The following is a 19412-nucleotide window of genomic DNA, read 5'->3' as shown; positions in this document are numbered from 1 at the left end:
ACAGAAAACTAGCCAAGCATCTTCTCCTTTCTTATCATTTCTGCAATTATAATCATTAATTTCTCCAGAACAAGACTTTCTGAGAAGTCCACCATCACACATCCACACACTTCTGCCCACAGTTTTAGATGGCCATTTCCCCTCTTCCACGACTCCTTTCCCAACCCCGAAACCCTTCCCTGTGGTATTCTAAGAGGAGTCATTTCTAGCTTCATTTGTAATTCTGACAATTCAAACTGGAGAATATCTCATCAATCATCAATGCAGAAATAACCAAAACATATTTGAATCCACATGGTTGACAGCTGAAGCAAATGGCATTTCCAATGTAAACAAAACTCTTTTCTAAGCAATTCATGGATGCAAATCTGGCTATTATGTGGAGAAAAGCCAGAGAAGCCCAATATCATTTCAACCACCTCAGACCTCCAAACTACTTCATTCTAGCCTAGTAGGGTTCAAGAATCACATCTGACAGACCACTGCTGATGAACTCAGCCTGCTTCTTTTAGACTTAAATAAAAAAGTAAGTTTAATTTGCAAGAAACCAAGGTATCAAGTTCTTTCTTGTTCCACAGATACATTGGCAATATATAAGTTGAGATTTTGCAATTCACTGCTCAAATTGAGAGCAAAAAAGCACTCAAAGTTCTGACAATGACTCATCCTGTTGGGAACAATCCTGAAGAGGTGATACAGCATGGATTTTAGTTTGATTCAATTGCTTCTCAATGAATCTGTCATTCAGCAAATACAACTTGAATTTGAATGTAACATGTCATCTCTCTCTACCCCTTCCCCCCAACCTTTGACATGCCTTTCAGAACAGTACCCAAAAAACGTTATGGTGATGGAGATAAAATGATGTAAATATTTACAAATTCATTTCTCTTTTGATGGCTGTTCTACAGATGAATAATTTATATAAAGACTCAATGGATACTGCTGCAGAGGCAAGGCAAGAAACTACAATTCCAAAGCAAAGGACAGTTGTCTATATCATAAAGTAAACTGGCATGGGACAAGCAGCAAATAACACTCAACCAGGGACAAGGAATTTTTCTAGAAAAGCCCCACCCAATAAGAAATGCTATGGTGCAATCAGCATGTAAGAGCAGGTTGAGCTAGCATATCACCTTGCTGCAGATGTTATGTTTGAGGGTGGAACGGGGTGGATGCTTTGAACATAATTGTAGGTGAATTATGCAGTATTAGAGTATGGTTGACATTAAAGTTAAAAACTAAGAACCAGATATGAAATGAGTTCAATAGTAATTTTCATGACAAAAATTTCAGTACAGCACAAAATTTTCAAATCACAAGTTGGGCACTGGTGGTTTACACCTAGAATCCTAGCTACTCAGCATGCTGAGATCTGAGGATCAAAGTTTAAAGCCAGCCCAATTAGGAAAGTCCTTGAGACTCTTACCTCCACTTAACACCCAAAAAAGCTGGAAATGGAAGTATGGCTCCTGCCTTGAGTGAAAATGCTAAAGGACAGTGCCCAGGCCCTGAGTTTAAGCCCCAGTATCAGCGCGCGCACACACACACACACACACACACACACACACACACACACACACACACACACACACACACACACACACACACACACACACACACACGGCAACATCTCTGAGGTTCTTATTTGTGGAAGAATTTCAAGATGTTAGGTATGTTTTCTGAGATACTCTGTCACTATGTATCTCATGTCTTCAGGTAGGACACTGACAAAGGCAGCCTGGCTCACTGCAAACACATCAGAGTTATTTCTTTCACTTCAACTGTCAGTTGGTCCTTGCCTGCTCCTTCCCTTCAGTAGGGGGTCCTCCTTACTCTTAACATATACAGATAGATTTGCTCTTGCTTCCTTTAAAGTACACTGTCCTTCTCATCTTCAATTCAAATTCATTCATTACACAGTTACAAGTGTCTATGCTCTATCTTACGATAAGGACTTGCTGAGCACTTACACTTAAAACTATGCAAACCCTATGAATTTTTTACTTCTCTATACTCTTTAGGCATCTTATGGATTTCAGACATTTATGTGGGAGGTTATTTTGCCTATCAATTTCACATAGGAGCACAAAGGAGTTACAAAATGTTTGTCACCAAAACAAGGCATTAAGTCTGATAAATAATTAACTGTTCTAGGAAGCATTACCTCCCAGCCACCAGGCACCTTCCAGAAACCAGTTCTTCCTGAGACTCAGGACAGTCCTTTGCAGTCTTGGAGTTACACGTGTGCCTTCCTGTATCAGAGAGGCAAAGCACCCCAGAATATGTTGTAATGGCAGGAAGAATGAGCCCCCTACAGCAGCTGGATGGAAAAAGTAAAAGCCCACCAGTGGCACTAAGTTCCTTGTCACTGGACACAACACTAAGCAAAGGACATCTGTGATCCCCAGTTACACCTGCCTGGCAGGGCACAGCTGACATTCATAACTACCTCAAGAGCAGAGCAGCTTCATGGGAGGAAGAGCCTCATAGTTTCTCAGTCATCCCTGTGGCAGCACCTGTCCAGGCTTAGGGATGCTCAGTGGTGGCTTTGTTCTCCACAGCCCTCTACTCAGCACAGGGCAGCCTGGGATACACCATGAGAAAGAGCTGAGGGTCCAGATGGAAGTTCTACAGTCTGCTGATGAGAGTTTGAACATCATTTTTAGGGCCTCTGTGGAACACTCCTAGTTTGATCATAAGGCATGTCCGTGAGTTCATAAGAAATACAAGGCTTTCAGAGCCTCTGGAGGTCTTGCTTCCTGAGCGGTCCTTTCTGACTGGAAAATAAGGGGGAGCTGCTCTACTAATTCATCTCAGACCCTACCAAACTCCAGCAATCAGAAACAGCTGCAGAGGGAAGATCAGGTATTAATTAGCTGGTTGGCTAGAATTGATGTCACTGGGCATGGTCCTGGGGCAAGGCAAGGATGGGATGAGCAGGAGTATGGGGGCGGGGGGTCAATAGCCTCTTCTCAGCAACCTGAGGTTTTGTCTTGAAGAACAAAAGATGATTAACTGGATAATGCAAGAGCAGCAGAAGAAGGGAGGCTTAGGAAGACAGGGTCACAAGAAGACTGGAAGCCACAAAGATCTCAAGACAGATCTCTGGTGGCTTGATGTAGAGTCTTTACGTATGTTTTATTTGCATACTGCCAGGGGAACTTGCCCTAAAACAGCTTTGACAGCACCCATGTAATAAGCACCCATGTAAAGTCTTCTTACTGTAAAAGTTAGAAAAGAGAAGTGACACACTTTCTGGAACCAGAAGACTTGTTTCCCACACTGCTGTGTAACCTTGGACAGGCCCTTCAGGTCACTGTGCTGCTTTCCTGGCTCTGTATTGAAAGAGATCATTGGAACACCCTCCAACAGAGCTGGGGAACAAGACTATGTGGACAGCAAAATGCCCAAAGGGGTGTGTCATGGCCTGGTACCCAGTAAGCCCCATTTGGACTTACCATTCTGCTTATTTTGATGTACATGAAGTAAAGTCACCTCAACTGGTGGCTTTACAGATTGACAGCTTAGGACAAGAGCAAGTACTGAAGTGGCTCTTCCTGAGCTGGATTTGAGTATGTAAGAAAGAAAAAGGAGCTTCTTGCCTCTGTCCTGTCTACCCTAGTGACTGGTCATGAATACCTGTGTACTAACAGAAATGTGTTTCCTGTTTTCTAGACTCTTCCTGGTGATGAACTGGCCATCTTTCTGCAAGGCAGGAGTAACCATCTGCTGTTTACATGTGTCCATTTCTGAAATTATTGAGCAAGAAGAGGAGGTGAAGAAAGCTACCTTAGCCAGGGGGAAAGGCTGGCAAACCACCACCAACCATCTTTATACAAGAAGAGAAGCCCCATGTTAAGCTTCAAATTGCTGGTAAGTCATGACTTGCTCTCCTTACACAGCAACTTTATGGATACCTTTTTGCAAAAATGCCTTCCCTGTCACTTGTTCAGAGATCGGAATTTGTTTTCCCAAGTTTAGTGTAAAAAGACCTAGTCAATCTCAGATTGGACCCATAACAGAGAATTAGTATACTCAGAAATTTAGGGTGATAGGAAGTGCTGAAAAGAAGTTCAGCAGTATCCCTTTACCTGGGAATACATTCCTTTAAGAGCCACAGAAGATGCCTGCAACAGACAGAACTGAACTCTGTATATAGTAGGTTTTTTCCTGCATATAAACACCTGTGTAAGGTTATTAACTAGGCACAGTAAGAGATTAACACCAATAAATAGAAGACTTAGACTATCAGAATGTTGTAAGTGATTTAAAAGTTGTGAATTGTTTTTCTAAAACTTTCCACATATTTTCAACCATACATGACTGTGGGTAACTGAAACTGTGAAAAGGGAAACCACGGAGAAGGAGGGGCTACCGCCCACAGAGAAACCAGCTCCTCCCACCCCTGCCCACTCTCAGGCCTTTCTCAGGGTACAGAGAGCACCCAGCAAAGTTTTGACTTTGTAGGTGAACTCATCTTGGCTTCCCGGCCACCAGTGTTCTGTGCTGCTTTTACACTATTGACTCCATCTGAGCATTAGCCTCTTCAAAGTCGCACTGCTGCTGAAGAGTAAGTAAGTGGGAGGGTTACCTTGGCAAAGGAGACTGGGTGTGAAAATCTCATTTTAACAGCCAGAACAGCCTGTGTGGAAGGCACAGACTCCTCAAATACCATGAGATGTTTGGGATCCACAAGTGGTTTTGTGTATCTAGAAGAGAAATTGTTCCATGTTCCAATATTACTTTGTCCTCTTTAAAAACAACAACAAAAAAAGCCTCTTAGCCTCATTGAAACTTTATCTCACGTTGTATTATTACTCTCAACAAGTTTCGAGAAAGGAATTCTCACCCAACTAGCTATCAACACAGAAGTGACTCACCACCGTCTGTCTTATCTTTGGCTCTCTTCTTGTGTAAGGGTACATATATACACATGCTACGGCATAAGTATTCCTGTTTTGCTGATCATTTTCTCCAAAGCCTCCCATTCTTCTACAGGCAACTTCACTTTTAAAAGAATCCCAGTTAGGCTACATGAATATTTAATGGCTATTTAATTGGGATATTTTCATACAGTGAAATTGCTGGAGTTAAAAGATGAGACTTAGCTGGGCGCTGGTGGCTCATGCCTGTAACCATAGCTACTCAGGAGACTGAAGCCTGCGGACTGTGGTTCAAAGCCAGCCTGAGGAAGGACAGTTTGTGAGACTCTTTTCTCCAATGAACCACCAAAAAGCAGTATGGCTCAAATGGCAGAGCACCAGCCTTAGAATTTTTGCTCAACAGACGTACCCAGGCGCAGAGCTGAAGCCCCAGCATCAGTACCAATAATGATGATAATAATGATGATGATGATAAATAATAGTATTTTAGAAACATCGTGTTGAGGTTGGAAAAAGTGAACAGATGAGTTTCCTGTCTTTCCTACCAGTTCCTTCCAACCATTTCTGCATTTCTCTGCTTCTCCTTTTCTTGCACCCTGCATCTAGCTACAGTCACCCACCGAGTTCAGCAGAGCCACACTGCTGTCTATGAGGAGCAGCCAAAGCATCCAGAAAACACCAGTGACCTGAAAGTGCTTCCATACTCCCAAGTATCTGACATGGTTGGGAGGAGGGCCCACATGTCTTTCTCATGCCTTTGAGGCTAGGGGCCAAAAAAAAACCTGCAAAAAACTAGGGAGGAAATATTTCAAGCTGTGGAGGTCATAATGATATCACAGCCACTTATTTCTGCAGTGCAAAAGCCCAAGGAACCACCAGCCAGATATAATCAAATAAGTGTGGCTGTGTCCCAATAAGTTATTTATAAACAGGCAGCAGGTTAGATTTGGCCTGTGGACCACTGATGACTAAGTCCCTGAACTATACTGAACCTTTTCCACAGAAATACTAGCTCCACAATCAGTATGATGTTAAAATAAGGCCACAAGTTATATGGCTTTATTGTATGTTAACTGTAATGAGCAACCCTCTCTCTCTCTCTCTCTCTCTCTCTCTCTCTCTCTCTCTCACACACACACACACACACACACACCTACACCTTACCATAAATTATTCTTCCTTATTAAGACATTTTGCCCTTTATAATTTAAAACAAAATGGGAAAGAATGGAATTTGTTATACCAACCATGTATTACTTTCATAACAAATCCTTATTAAGTGCATGTATAGTCAGTAAATTTCAAAAATAATCATTCTACACTTGTTTTACAACACGGGGAATTGAATCCAAGGTTTCACATACACTAGTCACATACTCTAACAGACTTACTATTTTAATTTAAAATAACATTTATGATGTTTTAATAATATCCACAGCCAGAAATCAGTAAGAGGGCTGGCAGGGTAAGAACTACTCATGTTTTAGGATCAAAAAAGATGCCAAGGGTGAAAGCCAGGATCTCCGAACATCTCTAGTCTTCCTCAGAACTCCATGTGCTTCCCCTCTTCTACCAGTCTGATTTAACAACAAAGTAATACATCAGGTCACAAAGAGAAAGAGATAGTGGCAATAAGACCCACAGACCTTTCAGAGTCAACTGTTAGTGATGGATGTGACAGCCATATTCTGGTCAATGACAATGGGAAACAATAAGTTAACAGATGCCTAACAGCCAAATAACCTTAAAAATAACAGCACTGACTCACAGGGAACATGGACCAACCAGTGGTAAGAAGAAAACAATAGGTATGGAATAAACTTTCCAGAGCAACAACCTAGTACTACTGGTCAACCTGCAGTCCTCAGCCCTCCTCTCCCTTGGCCAGCCTCTATCACTCTGTGATTTTTCTACCACTTTCTCACTTAAGGACTTGAGCCTCGCCACCTCACTTCCTCCTCATTCCCACTCCTCCTTCAATTGACTCACATGTACCCTATCATGAAGCCCAGGCATCACTTTCTCTGCAAAATATCCTGGCTAAACTAGATGTTGCTTTTTTTCTGAACCTACAGGGTACAGGGACAGGTGAATGTGTCTCCCAGCCTTCCTTCTGCTATTAATCTTACTTACAGTACAATAAGAAAAATGAATACCCATGCGCCTCACCCACAGTCTACCTTACTGTTTGCCAAAGGACGTAAAGCACCAAGGGGGCAGCCTTGTCACTGTGCTATCACCATAGTTACAAGTGGCCACTCCACTTGGAAATCCCGACTGCAAATCTGAATGTCTCAAAAAGTCTCTCCTGTGTATATACTTCTAATTCCTCTAGGGATAATAGCTGTTTTACATAATTCAGACTTTACAATAGCTTCTATGACAAGCTCTTCCTACGAAGTGACCATTTCTCATTAGGGATCTGTGGGAGAAACTTTTTATCCCAGTAAAGTGACATGAGAAAATGACCTTCTTGCTTTAATACAAATGTTACTGTTATGCTAGATACACAATGTTTCTGTACTCAACTTTGTAAGGTTCAACAAAAGGGAAGAGAGGCACCCTGTAGCAAAACATCATTGAAGGAGACAGCTGGTAATTGGGTTATCCCTCTTTATGGATAATCAGATCTACACTGTTCCTCAAACACTTTTCATAAAGTTTGGTGTTGAGCTTCCAGCAGGCCACTCATACCCAGGACAGAAAGAGACATTTCCTCTTAGAGAATAGGATCTCCAATCTTTTCAATGTTAATATACAAGGTGAGCTTTAAATATAAAAGATCCCTCCCCCTCCCCTCCAGCCACCTACACACAGGGCAATTTGTCTTGTACTGAAACAATGCAGTCACAAACACAACCCAGTATTAGTGGTGAAGGCAATAATACAAAGCTGGCTGGCCTGTGCTGAGTGTTTATGCTGTGCCCCAAACCATGGATTCTTCCATCTAGCAACCACCCTAGATTATCAGTACTATTGCCACCATTCTTACATTACAGGCAAACAAGCAGATCTTGAGCAAAGTCAGCAGCTACAAAAGTAGCAAAACTGGAACCATGGTGGCTGGACACCAGTTCCCAACTGTACCTCTATACAACTGTACTTCCCAAATGTAGATGAGAAGCATAGTTTAGAGGGGGCAAGGAATCACTTCCCATGCCACATACAGCAGATGGAGAGAGGGAAAGGTGACAGGATCATGCTTTCGCCATCATCCTGTCTCCTCTCCTGCCATTCCTAAAAACACTTTTAAACAGTGTCAGAAAGTACGGTGACAGGACGCTTACACATACTTAATAAACTTAGTAAAGAAAAAGAGCTGTAAAATGCAAATCTTTCTCCTACTATCCCTTCCTTCCCCTTCGACTCCCCTCCCCCAAGTTGCAAAGTTTATTTCCAACATAGTGTCTTGTGAGTCTCATTATTGCTATGGGTCATCCTGTGTCCTAAAAACAAAGGAGGGGGTAACAATGAACTGTACTCATCACCTTACTCATGTAACTATAACCCCTCTGTACAGCATCTTTACAATAAAAAATACATTAAAAAGAATAATAAAAACAAAAAATACAAGTCTTTTAGAACTACAACTCTTCTATATCCAAGTCCATGCTAAATATTGAGTTTATAAAGTCCTTCATTACAATCTGCCATAATCTGATATGCCTCACTCTTCTGTGGTCTTAAGAACAAAATATCTAAAGCAATGTGTCTGGTACTTCTACTTGACAGACAAAAGTATTTTTACAGTTTCTTCCTCTTCTCCTTCCTCCTCCTCTTCTTCACCTTCCATTCCCATTTTAAAATACAAGACTCCTTAGCCACACAGAATAAATCGTCTGGGCATGCATGTACCTCTCCCTCCCTCCCTCCTCAACAGACAAAATACCATCCAGGTACGTCTCTCTCCTGTGGACACCAGAGCATTTGATCTGCCCTCTATTGACTGAAACTATGTCATAATTAAGGCAAAATTTTCATGCTTTCAGTGCAATGGCAGTAGAGCCATGAGGCAATATTAGTGCACTAACACAGTACAGAAGCGGGAATAAGATTTTTTTAAAAAAGTACTGCATAAGATTTCAAAGCAAGAATTGAAATATGCAAGTACTTCGCTCCTGGGCAATAAAACAATAAATTTGATGAAGACTTTCTCAACTCTCTTCTTGTAGCACACAAACTGGCAGCCTAAAAAGTACCACTGAGATGATTCATGATTTGGAGATGATTCATGATTGAGAGAGGGGAAAGAGAGAGAGACAGACAGACAAAGACGGACAAAGACACAGAAACATTTAATGAAGCTATAGCTTGAAAACAGATTTGTATGTTGAAAAGTAAAAGGTTCTGAGTAATGCTAAGACACTCTCATTTTCAGATTCAGAGAGGGGAGGGGAAAGGAGGGGGAAAGGAGAGGAGGAAGCTGCCTTAAAATAAGATTTTAGAGCTAGATGTGGTAGCCCCTGGTGTAGACAGCAGAATATCAAGAGTCTCAGGCCAACCTCAGGTACCCATACTGTATCAAAACCACCAACCCACCCCACCCCCGGAAAAAGTACAGTGTCTTTAGTGAAAAGATGACAGTTTTAAGAATGTAACAGCTTAGCTGCTTGGAAACCAGGTTTCTTGGAGGTATGTTCGGCATCTTACCCATCTGGTAAGCCACTGGGTGGCTGTCCCCCACAAGTGCACTGGGGTCTACTCATTTCATACCAACTATGGGGATCTGAAAAGTGTGAAGCCTTTGGCCCCTAACCAGCATCCTGATGGGGCCTGCCCAAATGTACAAACTTGCTTCCTAACCCAGAAAACGGACCATTTGGATCCCCAATGCAATGAAGGCTTCTCCCACACGGAAGCTACGGGGACTTCAGTTCTTTCACTTTATTTTTTCAAACACAAAAAATAACGGAACACGCGTCCTTCCTTTTCCATTCTTACAGGGCCTCCCATTTTCTTTATCCTCCCTTTACATGAGAGAAAATCCTAATAAATATCCCGTTGCTTGGAAGGCATTAAAACTTAACGAGAGGTCGGGGGCGGGGGGGGGGGGGGGGGGGAGTTGTGTTTTTTGCTTTGTTTTGGATGCCCAGCAGCGAGATGGGCCGGCAGAGTTGGGCTGAAATTAAAATTCCTATAGGGCTTATCTATCGTTGGAACAACAGCAGCGTCTGGTAGGTTCAACTCTGCAAAGCAATGCAAGGCTCAAGAAACAGGCACTCCGCGGCTGGTGTGCTCCCGGTCACAAAGGCCACCCGGGCCCGCACCCGAGCTGGAGTCCAAGTCCCAGGCTCGCAGCTGCCTCTGATTCACATCATTCTCAAAGAAAGCTGGCGGGGGACACGGCGATCGCAGAGAGAGGAAGCAAACACTGGGGGGACACCTAGGTGGGTGAGGCTGGGGAGAAAGTGAGGGGAGACCCCAGGAGCTGCGCGGCTGGGGACCGGGAGGGGGAAAGGACAACCGTAAAGGGGGGGGGGGAGGTGGTAAATTGTGGGCAAAGGCGCAAAAGCACCGGCTGCAGATTAACCAGGGTTGGCGATTGGGCGATGGGGGGGGGGTGGGGGAAGAAGAGCGCGCGTGAACCGGCCACGAGGCGCTCGCGCGCCCGGGGTGGAGAAGAGGGACGCGCCGGTACCTGTATTGTTTGAAAAGCTGGTCTGACTCCCGAAAACCGTTGTTGAGCAGCATATTGATGCCCGCCAGCGCTAGCTCCGCGTCCTGCAGGGGCGCGGGCGCCGCGTCCGAGTCTCGGTCGTCCCGCCGCCGCGGCCGCTGCTGCTCCGAGCCGGCCATGAGCGCGCGAGGCCCCGCGCTGGGCCGAGGCGAGGTCCGGGAGGCAGCTGCGGCGTCCCTCGCGCGCGCGCGCGCGCCCGGAACCCGGCGGCGGCGGCGGCACTACCTGCGCGGAGCCCCGCCGAGCCGGCTGAGCAGAGCGGCGGCGGGGGCGGGAAGGACCTCGGCGAGGGAGGAGCCGCGGCCCGGCTGCAGCGCGCGCGCGGGGGGACGTGGGCGCCGGGCCGCCGCCCGCCCGCCGCCGCGGGGATTACTCAGCCCCACCCGCACGCCGGCTCTGAGAGACGCCGGCTCGCGCGCGGGCCCCGAAGCCGAATCCGTTTCCGGGTGTCTCCAACCCGGTCAAGCCGGTCCCCAAGCGACAGCCGCCTCCGCTTCCCGCAGCCCCCGCCTGGGTCCCCACGCCGTGCCCCTCCACTGCACCGCCCGGGGCCCCGGGTCCGCACCCCGCACCCACCCCAGACGGGGGTCGAGGGGCGCGGGGGAAGGGCAAGCCGACAGGGAGTTCCACCCGGCCCGCGGCGGGGGCGCGTGGCTGATGAGGCTTTGACCCTCCAGTGCCTTAAATCCCGGGCAGCCAGCGCCCGCGACCCGGACCTCATCCCGACCCCGGAGCCGCCCACCAGGACTGAAGCAGCCAATCCCCGAGGAGGGAGGCGGCGAGGGGGCGGGGCCTCCGTGCACCTGCCAGACCCCCTTCCCCCAGAGCCCAGCCCTGGGGTATGAGGCGAGCGCTCCCACATCTGTTTCTCATTTTTACGCAATAGAGAAACAGGCCCATAGGCCACACCTAAATATTTAAAAAGTTATGAATTAAGCTGGTCAGTTGTGCTGGATTTTTCCTATATAATCCTGCTTCCATACCAGTCAACCCGTAAAGATGTAGTTTGTATTAAGATCAAATGTGAGCAAAATGCTAGTGATCATTTAGTCATCATTGCCATGTCTCACTGTTCTGCTGACGGACTGGTAATGCCTGAATGCATTATGTCGAGACAAAAGATAAATCATCTTTATGATTTTTCCGTAAGTTTTTCTCTTACTTTAGCAAAACCGCTAAATATATTCTTACAACAGATTGTTTGTAATGCCAAATTAAATCACTTTTCCTGACCAATTATAGAGTTGGAGTATTTTTTTATCTGTTATTTACAAAGAGTTGTTCTTAAACATTAAATATTTGGGTGTAGATAGCCCGTGAAGTTTAAATATCATATCTACAATTATAATGAAATCCTTATGATAAAGTATCACAGAAAATACTGCAAAATAACAAGTTCATCAAAAAATGTTGTTATATTCCATTCCTTACAAGATTTTCTAAATCAATATAGTATTTCTAGCATTAACTTACACATAGTTATGAGCAATAAGAATTGATGTCATCCCTTGGCTGTTTGTTTTGGGGTTGTTTTCTGATATAAAATCTTCCTGATTTCCAGGTGGCCTCAAACTCCTAGGCTCAAGCCATCCTGCTTTAGTCTCCCAAATATAAAGGAAAACAGACCCATGCCACTAAAGCAGCTGCAATATGCAACTATGACAAACCATGCTAGAGTACATCTAACGCCACAAATTGAAACCGCAAAAGAAAACAATGAATGCCTTTTCCTCTTGGGAAAAAAGAAAACAATACTTCGGAATGCAGAAATCATGCATTCTACAAACTGACCCTCTGTTTTTAAAATTTTGGATATAAATCTTGAATTTAAAGGGGTGTTAGCTTCGAAAATGAGCAGTGTTGACCAGCCTAAATGATATTTAGAAATTGTAACCTTTTCTTTTTAAGATATTGGGGTACAGAAAAATGTTTCCCTAGGACTTGAATTGCATTCACCATGAAGACGGGTATTGAGGGCTATTTATACACCCCACTGAGCCAAATCCCTCCTGAAAAAGGTGTGCAAGGATAATTTATACATGTATATTTTGATGGGCAGAGTCCTCTAAAGTTTGTCTTAAGGACTGTACTGTCTGTTGAGTTCCAAATGACACTCTTGACCATACCATACTGGTAGTGGGTCCTGCCAACCTGACCAATTTGTAGGACTTTGGATCTGTGGACTCATCCACCACAAATGCCTCCAACAATCTAGTCAATAAGGGAGGAAAGCCAACATTGCAATAGCAAACTTAGGAGATGACCCACCTGGCCCAATTGGGAAGACAGCCAAGGACAATCCTCTCTTTCCCAAATTCTGGCGAGAGGGAAAAAAGAGACAAGGAATTGGTTACACTATGGACATTGTTTACAAGTTGTATGTGAGGCTTGCAGCTGAGAGTGGGGGATAAGTAAGCAAAGTCGAAGCAAACTTTATGAGACCAGTTCTGTGTCAAGGATCAACCACAGTTGAGTTATATAGACATTGAGAAACTTAACTGTTAAATGATGGGCACAAGATCCAATGCAGCTGCCCAGCTCCTTCTAACTAGCAGAGGAAGGTGGTGTGGGTAGAGAGATAACTGCACTGTGTGATATGCACCAGATCTATGCAAAGATGAATTTACTCACATACAAAACATGTAGGTTAGTTTTAGTATCATGAGTTGAAAACATTTTAAAACATTTGCCCCATGAGGATTTAAAATGGGCCCCAAAGCCCTAAAGCTAGAGTAAGCACAACTGATGCCTGTGGCAATGGAAGTTAGCATTGACACCTGCCAAAAGTTTACCTAGCAGGCGGAGAATTAAGGCTGATTATGTTTTCTTCAATAGATGATACAGGATAGTCAACAGGGTATGGTGTGTATTACATAGGAAAGGAAGGGAAGGGAAATCTCTAGATTACTTACTGATACCCTCACAGGGGTGAGGCACCTTTTCTCTGCCAAGGGCCATTTAGATATTTATAACTGCATTTGTGCACCACACAAAATTAAGCAGGGCAGCCAGTAAAAAAAAAAAAAGCACTGTGTTTGCCCCATCATTTACCAAATGATTTTGAGTGCCTTATCAGTATGATGCCTAATAGGGCATCCTACATTTGACACTGAGATTTTTGAACAACTTGCTGTAAAACTAATAGCAACCTTCAGTGCACTCCAGCCAAATAGAATTTTCCTATGTGTTTCTTTTAGAATTGAGAAAGATGTGGGAAAGCTAGCAAATGGAGGGAAAATGTATTTCTTTTCTACCATAGCTTTGTGGCTATTGTGAATATTTTGTGGTTTTTTCATTTGATTTCATTATGGAAATGAAACAGCAAGTTCAAATGCACAGGAAAACTGTTTTAAGCCTATTTGTTACCATTTATATTATAGATATCATCTTAACTTTGTTTTAGTTCTAAGCAACAGAAAAACCTGACCCAAACTGTCTCAGAAAAGCACAGTTAAGCCAGGTATAGATGGTCCACACCCATAATCCTCACTATTCATGAGGCTGAGGATCTTGGTTTGAAGCTTGCCAAGCAAGAAATTCTGTGAGTCTCTGATCTCCAATTACCCACCAAAAAAAACTGAAAGTGGAGCTGTGCTCCAGTGGTAGAGAACCAGCCTTCAGCAAAAAAGCTAAGAGACAGTGCCCAGACCCTGAGTCCAAGCCAATGATTTAAAGTACAATTTAAAAAAAAGAAAGAAAGAAAAGAGAGGCAGACTCATTTGATTCATTTAATTCCTTTTCTAAAATGAGGCTAGAACCATGATCTCCTTTCTTCTTACCTTGGCGGCTTAAGTGCTTTATGTTTCTCTTGATCCCAAAATACCTTACAGAAGTTCCTGGGTTTATATGCTTGTAGGTCATCTGGCAGGAAGGTGGCTCTCCAGTTGCTTAACCAAAATCACCTAATTGAATGTGATCAACTTTGATTTGGCCTAAATAAGGTCAGATATCCATCCTTGACCCAAGCACTGTGGCCAGGAAGGGTGGATCATTTTGACAGGCTTCAGCCAATCAGAGCCTCCAAGATTTGAACAAGTGAAATCAGTTTCATCCAAACTACGATTACTTTTTAAAGTCTTGTAATGATAACAATCCAGATACATGCCTTCTTATATCTGCTCATAAATCAGCCCCATCAGTAGAAATAAATAAATACAAATTCATGGAATGTCTAGAATTTGAAGAGGTAGAGTACAAAAATTCTACTAGTGGAAAGGTAAAATTGAGTTAATTGTTCTTTAAAATAGCAAAGGAGTCAGGCCAAGTGTTAAATCTTGCATTTTTTTCCTACTCACAGATGGATGTCTTTCCTCTGAGAGGAGGAAAGCACAGGGGTCCATTTGGTGTGATTATTCATCTTTACTTTATGTTTAAGGAATGTTGCACAAATACGTGATTGAATATATAAATGAATGTGGGATTTTTTATGATAACTCATTTTTATATCCTTGCAAAGAGATAGTAGTGTTATTCTGACCTTAAATTTAAAAAAAAATCATTTCACATAATGTTTTAGGAAATTCTATGCATTCCGGAACAGAATGGAGATCCCTGAAGGAGCATATGCTTAGCATATGGGAGACCTTGGGTTTGATCCTCAACAACAATAACAGGAAAGAAAGAAGAAAAAAAGTCTTTTGGGGAGAGGAAGGATAATAACAAAAAGCTGAAATAATGATACAGGTTGACCCATTGTAACAATGAGATGTACAAGACACTATGTTGAAAATGAACTTTACAACTTTGGGAGAGGAGGGAGGAGTTGGAGAGGTGGGATGGAAGGGATGGTAGAGGAAAAACAAAAGAGGGGGTAACAATGCTCAGTAGGAAATGTACTCATTACCTTACTCATATAACTGTAATCCCTCCGTACAGTATCTTTACAATAAAAATATATTAAAAAAGAAATACCTACCTATTCTGTGATTAAAATATTTCTGCTGTTAAAAAAAAAGAAAGAGGAAAAAGTCTATGCATCCAGTAGACTACTGGTTTACATTCTCTGCATTTAAAGGAACCCTCTGTGAGAATGGGAATAGGTGGGGCATAATGAGGGCAGAAAAAGAAAGGCCACACAATGGAAGGGAAGGAGATATGGACACTGAGAAATCACTTGGTTCCTAATTCCTGACATTTATTTTTAAATGTGGCTATAAAAGAAGACTCAGAACATTCTGCTGTGCCAGAGCTAAAAATACACATTTCTTCACTTCTCCTCACCCTGCCCTCCTCTGAGAAGCAAACAGGAAAGACAAAGGTGTAAGATGCTCAACAAGAATGAAAAAGCAGTTAGTTCCTAGCCAGACAGGGCCCAGAGGGGCTGCTTCCTTCATTCCCCAAACTAGGCCACAGGACCTTAGCCTTCTGGGCTCAGCAACAGTCTGCTTTGGTATTTGCAGAGGAGACCCTCTAGTACTCTAGCCTGTCACCTCCACCTAGACAGTGCTGTTGATTGTCCCCACAAATACTTGCCTGGGAAACTAAAATGGCCTTTGACAAATAACAAATATGTTCCTTCCTGACGTTTCCGGATACCATTTCTATCGATTCCCTTTGTTCAACTCAGTAGCTCATTAATTTCAAAACGTATTTGGCTTGAAAGAGCCCTTTTCATACACATGACCTGCCAGAGTCTTGAGACAGCAGGACACTAACCATTAACTTGAAGAATGGTGTGAGGCAGAAATGGCAGGTTATCGCAGGTATTGTTCAAGAAGACTTAGTGACCTAATATATCAGGAAGATCAGATTTGACCTATTATAAAAGCTAATTCAGTTCAGGCATCTGTGCTGGGCCAGTGTACTAAATCAGGCATTGTACACGTTAAATAAGGTCCAACCCTTGAATCTGAGAATCTTCTAGTCTCATGAGACAGATGTCAATATAAAATGATTATATGCTAGAGGTCTATGTTGTGTGCTTCAGGACCACAAATAAGATGTATTAGTCCAATAAGACACTCATAGAAGGCTTCATGAGAGCCACCTAATGATTGAGCTAAAGTTGGGAAATGTACCATAATCAGAGCCCAGCATGAGCAATGCTATGAAACAGTAGAAATCTCAGCCACTTGCCCTTAGGGCTTTCTGTGCCTTGCTCTGAAACATCTAGGCAAAAAAAAAAAATCTAAAAAGAAATTGAGGCAAGGGAATGGCATGGTCAGATCTGTGGGTAGATGAAGGCTCACCCTCTGTAATACAGAGGGCTAAGGAAATGTGAAGATAGAAGACTTATGGGAAGTAGGTACAGAAGATCAGAGCAGTTCTTGCTCCCTCTGTGAGTGCAATTGTTAATTCCTTTCTTGTTGCAAGCAAAAAGATAAGTCTGAATGAGAGCACTCATGCATCGGCAGCACTAGATTTATGTGTTCACTAGCACTGTGCTTCTAGCACTGTGCTTCTAGTGTCTTACTGCTCTGCTGCAGTAAGACAGCAGGTAACAGGACAATTCTTAATTCTGAAGTTCTGTCCAGCACATTGCTAGCACACAGCACATAGCATTCCTACCTTCTAAACACAAAATGCTCTCAAACCAGAAATAGAAGAAGAAAGAAGAAGAAAAAAGAAGAAGATGAAGAAGAGGAGGAGGAGGGGGAGGAGGAGGGGGAGGAGGAGGGGGAGGAGGAGGAGGGGGAGGAGGGGGAGGAGGAGGAGGAGGGGTGACATGGAAGTCATTGCTCTAGCTAGTCAACAAACTTACTTCCCACACTTGAATTTTGTCTAAATAGCACCAGCCCCTTAACATCTAAAAAGCGGCTGGTCAATCTGTATTGATCGACTCTGAGTTAGTAACCATCAGTAGAGATATTTTCAAATTATATTCTTTAAATCCAAATACCATTCTCCACCCATTTTAGTTTTTCTTTTTTCCCCTTATCATTGATTTCCATGGTTTCTTAGATGACAGCAGTTTCACCTACCTATGCTTAAGGAGGATTCTGATTGGTTCTGCTTGGCACATCACATGGAAATCTCTGATCCAATCACTGAAGGCCACACTAGATAGGTGGAGGCATGGTGAAGCCTATCTCTCCCCGCAATTCACAAAGAATGAGTCAATTGTTTCCAAAGAAAATATGTGCACACAACAAGCACAGGCCCTGATGGGTGGATGAGCAACAGCAAGATATATATATGCTGTACTCCTAGATCCGATTATTACATTCCATGCTAAACAAAAAGTTTAAATTTCCAAAAACCCCCACCCCTTGCCTCTTTAAAGCATTTTGGTGCATTTGGATAATGGCCTAGTTGAGTGGTGGGATCTGAAAGCAAATGGAACTTCAATCTGTTAGATGTTTCTTCAAGGCAGTCTGATGATAGGGTGTATTTGTGATGCTGAGGGCAGTGCGTGAAGAAGTGAGAAGCTACTAGAAAACTGTGGTAGAATAGGGACTGTGGTAAAGGTAGAAAATTCAAGGGTCAAGGACAGCACCCTTCTGGAAGAGCATCAGAGAAGGAAGGAAGGAAGGAAGAGAGGGAGGGAGGGAGGGAGGGAGAGAGGAGGAAGGAAGGAAGGGAGGGAGGAAGGGAGGGAGGGAGGGAGGGAGGGAGGAAGGAAGGAAGGGAGGAAGGGAGGGAGGGAGGAAGGAAGGAAAGAAGGAAGGAAGGAAGGGAGGGAGGAAGGGAGGGAGGGAGGGAGGGAGGGAGGGAGGGAGGAAGGGAGAGAGGGAAGGAGGGAGGGAAGGAAGGAGGGAGGGAAGGAGGAAGGGAGGGAGAGAGGAAGCGAGAGAAAGAAAAGAAAGAAAGGAAGGAAGGAAGGAAGAAAGAAAGAAGGAAAGAAGGGCAGGGAAGAAGGGGAGAAATTGAGAAAGGAAGTAGTCTGCAAGAGACAATGAGATTCCATAACAGACAGAAGGATTACTTTATCCCAGGAAAAATAAGAGGCTGGTTAGGAGTGGCACTGTGGTTCAAGTGGTAGAGAACTAGTCTTGAGCTGACGAGCTCAAGGACAAAGCCCAGGCTGAAGTTCGAGCCCCACAACCAACAAAAAAAGAAAAGGAAAGAAAAATAAGAGTTTGGATGATATTGTCCAAAAACAAAAGAACACTTTACCTGACATATAACTGTAACCTCTCTGTACATTAATTTTTATGATAACACTTTAAAAAAAAGAGAAAAAAATAAATAAGAGGTTAAACATTAAAACTAAGGTAGAGGTTAATGGATTCCTAACAGTATTTCTCAACACCTTTGGTCAACAAAACAGATGCTGGGACCTGAAGTCAGCAGTTTCTATCTAAACACAAACCAGGGTGGCATGATGGGCTCCAGGCAGGCAAAAACCCTGCTTTTCCAGAGTTCTGGTGTCTAATAGAAATACTGCTCAGACTAGGGAGGATCCACAAGAATGACAATACCGTTAGCTGAGAAAAGTACAGGAACTCCATGACAAAGTGGCCAGGGACAACAGGGCTTATCCAGAAGACCCTGAGCCCATGTTCAGGTTTTAGTCTTACCAGCCAAGATAATTGAGTGAGAGAGGGCAGTAAGATCAAGGTTTGACTTCCAAATTTGTCCAATTTTCTCCTTCTAGATAGGTTCTAGAATCATGGAATCACCAACTGGATGGAAAATAAAAGTCTTTGCATTCAAGAGGTCAGTTCTAGAGCCAACTCTGGGTAGTTCTGTTGACCTTGCTCAAGCTGCTTAATGTCTTTGAGCATTGCTTTCATCATTAATAAGGACAAATAATGATAAAGTCTCTGCTTAACCTCTCTGGGTTTCTGCAGTAAGCTAGGTAAAAGGACCCACTACATAATCTAGGGCCCAGTGCAAAATAAAAATATGAGACCTTTTGTAAAAAAATTTAAAAATTATATCTATAGTAGCAGAGATTAAAGCAAGGT

General features: G+C 43.4%; 1 protein-coding gene across 1 annotated transcript in view; it reads right to left on the bottom strand.

The window, feature by feature from the left end:
* Ttc39c (tetratricopeptide repeat domain 39C) overlaps positions 1 to 10799 on the bottom strand; it is a 93189-nt gene extending 82390 nt beyond the window's left edge. The window contains exon 1 of the mRNA XM_042675300.1: positions 10525 to 10799. Within this exon, the coding sequence (XP_042531234.1) occupies positions 10525 to 10682 (158 nt within the window). The 5' untranslated portion in view covers positions 10683 to 10799. The remainder of the gene's footprint in view (positions 1 to 10524) is intronic.
* Positions 10800 to 19412: the final 8613 nt, after the last annotated feature.

Source organism: Dipodomys spectabilis, unplaced genomic scaffold, assembly GCF_019054845.1.
Source record: "Dipodomys spectabilis isolate Male_0828 unplaced genomic scaffold, ASM1905484v1 ptg000024l, whole genome shotgun sequence".
Classification (NCBI taxonomy): Eukaryota; Metazoa; Chordata; class Mammalia; order Rodentia; family Heteromyidae; genus Dipodomys; species Dipodomys spectabilis.
This window is presented reverse-complemented; position numbering and strand designations above follow the sequence as displayed.